General features: G+C 46.9%; 2 protein-coding genes across 4 annotated transcripts; both read left to right on the top strand.

Annotated features, from left to right (window-relative positions):
• Positions 1-478: 478 nt before the first annotated feature.
• prdm12a (PR domain containing 12a) lies at positions 479-4,387 on the top strand. 3 transcript variants are annotated; one of them, XR_003749061.1, is made up of 6 exons: positions 479-689; positions 1,718-1,908; positions 2,959-3,114; positions 3,203-3,317; positions 3,518-3,990; positions 4,200-4,266. XR_003749061.1 is itself a non-coding variant. In XM_028971687.1 (5 exons), exons 1-5 carry the CDS (start codon positions 488-490, stop codon positions 3,916-3,918), a joined length of 1,065 nt encoding a protein of 354 aa, XP_028827520.1. In that variant the 5' UTR covers positions 479-487; the 3' UTR covers positions 3,919-4,387. The 3 variants fall into 3 exon arrangements, 2 of the variants coding, with proteins under 2 accessions (XP_028827520.1, XP_028827521.1); XM_028971687.1 differs by having other exon boundaries at positions 3,518-4,387; XM_028971688.1 differs by lacking the exon at positions 4,200-4,266 and having other exon boundaries at positions 1,721-1,908; positions 3,518-3,928.
• An 820-nt stretch (positions 4,388-5,207) lies between these two features.
• On the top strand, positions 5,208-8,203 carry exosc2 (exosome component 2). Its single transcript, XM_028971689.1, has 9 exons — positions 5,208-5,380; positions 5,445-5,546; positions 5,650-5,695; positions 5,778-5,867; positions 5,954-6,019; positions 6,560-6,628; positions 6,727-6,903; positions 7,625-7,753; positions 7,839-8,203. Exons 1-9 carry the CDS (start codon positions 5,223-5,225, stop codon positions 7,926-7,928), a joined length of 927 nt encoding a protein of 308 aa, XP_028827522.1. The 5' UTR covers positions 5,208-5,222; the 3' UTR covers positions 7,929-8,203.
• Positions 8,204-8,336: the final 133 nt, after the last annotated feature.

Below are 8,336 nucleotides of genomic sequence, written 5' to 3' on the forward strand. Positions count from 1 at the left end.
TTATTATTTTATTAAACCTGCACGACCTGCGTCATTTTCAGGCTTGTATCACTATATTTAGGATTATACGTTTCCTCGACGTTATATTTCGTGTTCTACCTGTGATAAAAAAATACATGTAAACAAGTAAACACCGAACAAGCAATTTACAACCGAGAAAAAAACACACACACACACGGAAAAAATATTCGTTTGACTTTTTTTTCCTTTTCTAAACGTGTAATTTTTTTTTTATGGAAATAAAACACTGCGTTAATTTGCACGTTTTATCCCGACGTTGAAGAGCCCAGTTGTCTCGCGCCCCGTTCGCGTGCGCGCGCGCGGGCGCGTCGCCGAGAGTATAAAAAGTGGAGGGGGGGGGGCGTACCGGGTGGGGGGGGAGTTGCCATTAACGCCTAATTGGAGCGCGCGCCGCCCCGCTCCCGCATATAAGAGGCGGCGCGGCGGCGCGGGGACGGGACACCACCGACGCCCCGACCTCGCCGCCATGGGCTCCGTGCTGCCCGCCGGCGCGCTGAAGGGACCCGGCCGCCGCCTGCCCGACATCATCACCTCGGACGTGCTGCACAGCTTCCTGTACGGCCGCTGGAGGAGCGCGCTGGGGGAGCAGCTGCCGGAGGAGCGGCGGCGCAGCGTCAGCCCCAAAACCGCCTTCACCGCGGAGGTCCTGGCGCAGTCGTTCGCCGGAGGTGAGTTTCCTTTTTATTTCACACACATTTTTATATATATATAACCGGAGGCAGTGAAATGCGTAAAATAATAATAATAATAATAATAACTCCCGAGGTGTCTTCCCAGGGTCCCCCCGTCACTCCCAGTTTAGCGCGCTGACCCGCTCCGTGCTTTGGGACCCCCGCGTTTAGCCGCTTGTTAGGCGTGTAACTGCTGCTGACTGGAAAGAGGGGAGGGGGGGCGGAGGCTTTAAATTCATTTGGTTAACTTCGTGCTTGACCTGAGAGAGTTTCCACTTAAACCGGGTTTTCTTTCTTTTTTTTGGGGGTGTGTGTGTGGGGGGGGGGGGGAGAGAGAGAAAGGGGCTCCCCCACCACCACCACCACCACCTCACCTACTCCCCGCACGTCTTTTCTTCCCTCTTTATCCCGCATTCATCCATCTCCGGACAGCCCCTCTCTCCCCCCCCTTTTCTCCGCGCGTTTAATGGCCGCCCGCTCCCGCCGTAATGCGCCGCGACGCCTAATTCCGCCGCCATTCACACCACGTCAACCGCCTAATCGCCTTTCCACCGCGGCTGGCCCCCACCCACCCACCGGCCCCGCGCATTGTCCGACGAATTCCTGTCCCCGGCGCATTCAGCGCCAATTTATCGCTACAAAGTCCTTAAAACCATAATGAATTTGGAATTAGGCGCCGGGCCTTTCACGCATGTCGCTGCGAGGCGAGAAATCGCCGGAGTCCCGGTAATAGAGGACCGTTTAACCCCGGTCGCGAGTAAAATAATGCACGGAAAAAGAAGAAGAAGAAATCTTTGATTTGGACATTAAAGGGACTCTTCAGGCTTCCAGCGAGCCTGAAAACGGCCCCTTTTGCACCACAAAGAGCGTCTTTTCAGCCGTTTAATCGAATTATCTGCCGGCAAAGATGTAATATTTCGTGACTGAAATAAAAAGTCCGCTCGGTTTGGTTCGTTTTAGTCGGAGTAGATATAGATAATAGATGTAAATCGGTTTGTTTTTCAAACTCTTCGACCCCTCTTCAGAAGTCCAGAAGCTCTCCAGCCTGGTGCTGCCCAGCGAGGTCGTCATCGCGCAGAGCTCCATCCCGGGAGAGGGCCTCGGGATCTTCTCCAAGACCTGGATCAAGGCGGGCGCCGAGATGGGCCCTTTCACGGGCAGGGTGCTCTCCCCCGAACACGTGGACCTGCTGAAGAACAACAACCTGATGTGGGAGGTAGAGATCGACGACGCTCTCTGGGTGCGGAGGCGATGCGTGTTCTGTCGCATTGTCCTACCTTGTCAGAATTTCCTACCGCAGCCTATTTTTTATAGCGACGGCTCCTGCTGGCCGTACAAATGCGATGTGCAACTTCAGGATTGGTTTATTGTCAGTACAACAGTGTGCACAGTATACCGGGTATCGAAATACTGTTTCACACACGACACCCCCCCCCCCCCCCCCCCAATAGTGCGATCCTAAAACATTATATGTACATATAATATATGTATATACACACTAAACTATACTACCTAAAACTAAAGTTGTGCAAAATGTGCAGGAACGTGCAAAATAGGGTGGTAGTAGCCTAGTGGGTAGCAAACTCGCCTATGAACCAGAAGACCCGGGTTCAAATCCCACTTACTACCATTGTGTCCCTGAGCAAGACACTTAACCCTATGTTGCTCCAGGGGGACTGTCCCTGTAACTACTGATTTGTAAGTCACTCTGGATAAGGGCGTCTGATAAATGCTGTAAATGTAAAAAGAGCAGAGAGGGGCAAAATCAGGTGCACAAGGCTGGAAGTGTATCGTTGTTGAGTTTATCAGGGATGATAACTTGTTTCTATAATAATTTTGCTATTATACTGTCCATTGAAGTAGTATGTTGTGATAGCTCAGGAACACCATTCAGATTGTACCACCTGTTGTCCTTACCTGTTTGAATATTAATTATGAGACTTTATTGTCCGAAAACCAAGGGTATGTTATGATAGCGCAGAAACGCTAGTGGCCTAGTGGGTAACACACTCGCCTATGAACCATAAGTCCCAGGTTCAAACCCGACTTAATACCACTGCGTCCCTGAGCAAGACACTTAACCCTAAGTTGCTCCAGGGGGGGACTGTCCCTGTAACTACTGATTGTAAGTCGCTCTGGATGAGGGCGTGTGGTAAATACTGTAAATGAAATGTAAACGCAAGTATTTAACTACTTTACCTACTCCAAACTATGAAAATGCATGACGCCGTAAGCAGGATGTAATGACAGAACACCGTCCTCGCAGGTCTTCAACGAGGACGGCACGGTGCGCTGCTTCATCGACGCCAGCCAGGAGGACCACCGGAGCTGGATGACGTACATCAAGTGCGCCCGCAACGAGCAGGAGCAGAACCTGGAGGTGGTGCAGGCGGGCAGCAGCATCTTCTACAGAGCGCTGGAGGTGAGCGGCCAGGGCGGTTGTGCCGAAAAGAAAAAACTAAAAAACACGAAGCCACTAACACCTAAACGTGTTGGGTTGCGCCCCCCAGACGATACCGCCCGACCAGGAGCTGCTTGTCTGGTATGGGAACTCCCACAACACCTTTCTGGGAATTCCTGGAGTTCCTGGTACTGACGAGGAGCAACAGAAAAAGAGCAGGAGTGGTGAGCAACACAAAAGAAGAGTGTGTGTGTGTGTGTGTTTAGTTGATGATTATCTAAGCATTAGGAGGACAATGGATGATGGTAATTACGTTGTTAATCACCTCTTAAGAGAAGAAAAGAGCACAATCCAGTACAGACTTGGGGTTCTTGTTTCGTTGGTGCTGCTTGGACGGTATCGAACGCTCCCCTTCTGCTTGCAGATGACACGCACCAGTGCGACGGCTCCTCTTCCTCGTCGCCGCCCTCCTCCTCCTCCTCCTCTTCCTCCGCGGCGAGCCGCATGCGCTGCGTCATCTGCCACCGCGGCTTCAACTCCCGCAGCAACCTCCGCTCGCACATGCGCATCCACACGCTGGACAAGCCCTTCGCCTGCCGCTTCTGCAACCGCCGCTTCAGCCAGTCGTCCACGCTGCGCAACCACGTGCGGCTGCACACCGGCGAGCGGCCGTACAAGTGCCACGTGTGCCAGAGCGCCTACTCCCAGCTGGCGGGCCTGCGGGCGCACCAGAAGAGCGCCAGGCACCGGCCGCCGGCCTCCGGCTCGCCCCCGCCGCAGGCGCCCGTCTCCCTGGTCCATCACATCCCCACCATGGTGCTCTGAGGGCTCAGGATCCCGCCGGTAGCTGCACTTTACTCCACGGGAGGTCGCTCTTCTCGACCAGAAAGACTGGGGGTAGGGAGCAGGCCGTCATCACTCAGATGCGTTCTGTTTATTCCGCTTTGGCTAAAATGTACATAATGTGAGGATAGATGTTCTTAAAGTCCGCCTGTAGCACTGATCTGCTGTGGTAGCACATTACAGTTAAAAGCACCATCGCCGTAGTTTTCAGATTATAGTCATAATTTTATCCTGGATTTTTTATTTTTTTATTTTTTTTTAAGACCACCAGCATCATGTCACAACCCTGGCACTTCAAGGATGGAACAGATATGAAAATGTAACCAAGCTCCACTTCCCTCCCACAGACAACTGAGAATGGCTTTAAATATTGTAAAATGTGTATATTGTAAATATGTTTGTACTTTCTTAACACAAATACTTACAAATTAAACATTTTCTTCAAAGTGAATATTGAAGTCTGCTTAATCTGGACCTGTGTTGTCCGTTTTTTTTGTTTTTTAAATGTGGCTGATCCAACAGTGCCATGTTCATACATTTCAAATTATGACTTCAAGATATGACCACTTATTTTGATAAATTATTTAAAGAAATGTAGAGATGTATATTAAACAGGAAGGTGTAGTGTGAAACACAGATAGATAAACTGTAAAATTATTTATGTGAGAAAAAGCTTGTCAAAGAACAGTTTCTTTCCATTTTTTTGGACATGCTGTATCTATAGTCACATTTCAACTCTAAATGTCATAATCTGCCTAATCCATCATCATCATACCAAGTGGGGTATTTTTCGTGAAATTCAGTTTTGATGAAATTTTGATCATCCAAAAAACATGAATCGGAGATATAAAGCACAATAATTAGCACAAGATTTTCATAATGTCACTTAATGCTGAGGTCATGCGATGCGACAATCTTTTTTTAACCGTAGTAATTATCAGTGTCCGTTACCATTATCAGGGCTCTTAGTTTGTAAACTCAATATTCTATAGAAATCGAACGAGAATTGCTGGTGTCTTCCTCTTGTAAGTCGCTTTGGATAAAAGCGTCTGCTAAATAAAGTAAAGTAAAGCAAACCATTGATAAATTTGAGTCCGCCTGTAGGATGTGAATTAGCCGCAAGGTGGCGCAATTTACTAAACCAACAAAAACGGAAATTTTGTCGCTTCTCCGTAAAGCTATCTTAAATATCATAATTGTGTATTAGCATTTACTTGTGTTTGATTAAACACGAGTTCACGCTCATTTACTTTAAAGTTTTCAGTAACGAAACTACATCACGCTTCATGACGTCATCAAGAAGCGACACCAACAACACCCCCTGCAAAAGCATGGCCGCTGACATGAGATTACCGACCCGTCGCGAAGAGGTGCCCTTACAAGGGACGTTCGCCAACTTGGTCGTTCCCGGGGACGTTATTACGACCGACACGGGATTTATGCGGTAAGTACGCGCAGTGGGAAACGTCCGGACGCGAAGCAGCTCGGTAACTCCGTGTTCTGTGCAGCGGACATGGCACATACGTGGACGACGAGAAGCTCACAGCGTCCGTAGCTGGGGAGGTGGAGCGGGTCAACAAACTGATCTGTGTTCGGCCTCTGAAGACCAGGCGAGTTCCCAGAGGGTTTCTCACCTCAAGGCAAACCGGCATCTCAGTTAAACGTTGCACCTTCTAAAAGTCCGATTTTCTTGCTATTGTTCTTCTCCCCCAGGTTTAACGGAGAAGTTGGTGATGTGGTGGTGGGGCGGATTACAGAGGTACTTGCTGACGGTTACTGTGGCGGTTCTGACGTGAGTTTTTTTTTTCCATCGTTATTCAGTGTCTGCTTTCCTTCCCCAGGTTCAACAGAAACGCTGGAAGGTGGAGACCAACTCTCGCCTGGATTCGGTCTTGCTGCTTTCCGCCGTCAATTTGCCTGGCGGGGAGCTGGTGAGGACACTGACGTGGTACCCAAAGCACAAAACACGTTTGGCTTTTTGTGAGCGCTCTTCCTTGTTTTCATCAATTTGTTTTAGAGGAGGCGGTCAGCAGAGGACGAGCTTTCTATGAGGGATTATCTTCAGGAAGGAGATCTCATTAGTGTATCCTTCGCTACTGACGATAAAAAGTTGGGAAATGGTGTGCATGATATTGCGTTAGTAGCGTACATATGCTAAATTATACACTTTATTTGTTTGTTTTAACAAACAAAAATTAATAAATAATCAACCATCTGCTATACATTAATAGCATTTATAAGACTCCCTTATCCAGAGCGACTTACAGTCAGTAGTTACAGGGACAGTCCCCCCGGGTCTTCTGGTTCATAGGCGAGTGTGCCCACTAGGCTACTACCACCCTATACGAAACATTAAGCGACGTGAAACAAAATACTCTGAACTTAAGGAGTTGCTCAGTTCTCGAGCAACTTTAAAAACCCTGTTAACCATTCAGTTCTTGTAATACCAAGTGACTGGTACCTTATTTTTTTTCAAGCATGAGATTTGATTTTTGATCGACATGCAGGCAAATTTATTTGGATGAACCTTCTTCCATGCACTCACTCTTGTGGGGAAAATAGCTCTACCTGCCACTGTGTACATACACTGTGTGGTTTCCTTAACCCCTTGTTTGGCACTTAGGCTGAAGTTCAGAATGTTTTCACTGATGGAGCTCTCTCTCTTCATACTCGTAGTTTGAAATATGGGAAGGTGAGTGATGGAGACAAACAGACCTCTACAGCATTTATCAAAATACCAATTTAAAAAACAAATAGGATGCCTGGTTTCATTTTTTTTTTTTTTTTAAGTTGGGTCAGGGTATATTGGTGCAAGTTTCCCCCTCTTTGGTGAAAAGGCAGAAAACTCACTTCCATAACCTGCCCTGTGGAGCTTCAGTCATATTAGGAAACAATGGGTACATATGGTTGTACCCCACACCAGGGCAGCTGGACGAGGAGGCGGGAGGATACTACACCAGTATGGAGGTAAGAAGGTATACTCGTCCACGTGAAAGGGTTTCCTAAAAAGCGTCTTTTGTTCACAGAATGTCAGTTTTATTATTTGACACTACATCATGCGTAGTGAGGTACAGTTCAGGCCAAAAAGTTTGGACACACCTTCTCATTCATTGGGTTTTCTTTATTTTCATGACCATTTACGTTGGTAGATTCTCACTGAAGGCATCAAAACTATGAATGAACACATGAGGAGTTATGTACTTATGTTCTAGTTTCTTTGCTCTGATTACTGCTTTGCACACTTGGCATTCTCTCGATGAGCTTCAAGAGGTCATCACCTGAAATAGTTTTCCAACAGTCTTGAAGGAGTGTCAACTTTTGGCCTGTACTATAGATAAAGAAGTACATTTTACATTAACATCAGATGCCCTTATCCAGAGTGACTTACAGGGACAGCCACTCTGGAGACACTCGTGGTGTCTTGCTCAGGGACACAATGGTAGTAAGTGGGGATTGAACCTGTGACTGTGGTCTTCTGGTTCACTGGCGAGTGTGTTACCCACAAGACTACAGCAACACTGAACTCTGCAGAAGCTTTTTATTTTTCTTCATTTAACAGAAAATGCAAAATTAAGCTAGTTCTTTCCTGTAGTGTTTTAAGGAAGCTGCTAAAAACACAGCTTTCTACATCTTTTTCTTTCCCCCCTCCTCTTCCCACCTTACACTGTGTGCAATCTTGTGCACTCAGCCTGTCCAACTTGCAGATCGGGAGGTGATATCCCGGCTGAGAAACTGCCTGCTTGCCTTGGCGGCCCACAAAGTTTTGCTGTTCGACACAAGTGTGCTGTACTGCTACGAGTCGTCACTTTCACATCAGGTACAGGCGAGCGTCACGTGCCATCTTCCGGTAAATGAGGTGTAATCCATAACCGACCCTGAAACGTTTCCCGTGTTTCTTCTAGATCAAAGACTTATTGAAACCCGAGGTCATGGAGGAGGTTGTGATGGAGACACGACACCGCCTTGAGAGTGTGCTTTCAGCCTTTCAGTAGCCTGCAGTCAAGTGATATGAGTTTTACTCTCCCTCTCATACACACACACACACACACCACTAGCTTCATTTCTGATTTAATTCTTTGTAAAAGTCAGTTGTAAATAGCTGTTATTTTGCAGATCCATAGGGTAGAATGTAATTGAGCATTTATAAAAACTTTGAAATATAAAAAAAGTTTGATTTGTTGTTTTTTTTTTTTGTGGTATGGGGAGTAATGTTATTGCAAAATGTGGTTTATAGTTGTTCAGAATAAATCTATAGATGTTTAAATTATAACATTATATATTTTTTGCATTTTAAGTATATTTGTGTAGAACTGCACGCAAGCACAAGTTGTTCAAAAAAGTAGCGCAGAACATCTTGACCATACTGACCAAGAGGGGGACTGCAGTCACAGACTTCCATG

The sequence above is a fragment of the Denticeps clupeoides genome, chromosome 3 (genome assembly GCF_900700375.1).
Source record: "Denticeps clupeoides chromosome 3, fDenClu1.1, whole genome shotgun sequence".
NCBI classification, from domain to species: domain Eukaryota; kingdom Metazoa; phylum Chordata; class Actinopteri; order Clupeiformes; family Denticipitidae; genus Denticeps; species Denticeps clupeoides.

Bases quoted from the DNA above. Each gene is read 5' to 3' on its own strand.
- prdm12a (XM_028971687.1), top strand. From the start codon at position 488: ATGGGCTCCGTGCTGCCCGCCGGCGCGCTGAAGGGACCCGGCCGCCGC. The intron at 3,115-3,202 runs GTGAGCGGCCAG...TGCGCCCCCCAG, and splicing joins TCTTCTACAGAGCGCTGGAG to ACGATACCGCCCGACCAGGA. The intron at 3,318-3,517 runs GTGAGCAACACA...TTCTGCTTGCAG, and splicing joins ACAGAAAAAGAGCAGGAGTG to ATGACACGCACCAGTGCGAC.
- exosc2 (XM_028971689.1), top strand. From the start codon at position 5,223: ATGACGTCATCAAGAAGCGACACCAACAACACCCCCTGCAAAAGCATG. The intron at 5,696-5,777 runs GTACTTGCTGAC...TTCCTTCCCCAG, and splicing joins TGGTGGGGCGGATTACAGAG to GTTCAACAGAAACGCTGGAA. The intron at 6,020-6,559 runs GTATCCTTCGCT...TTTGGCACTTAG, and splicing joins AGGAAGGAGATCTCATTAGT to GCTGAAGTTCAGAATGTTTT.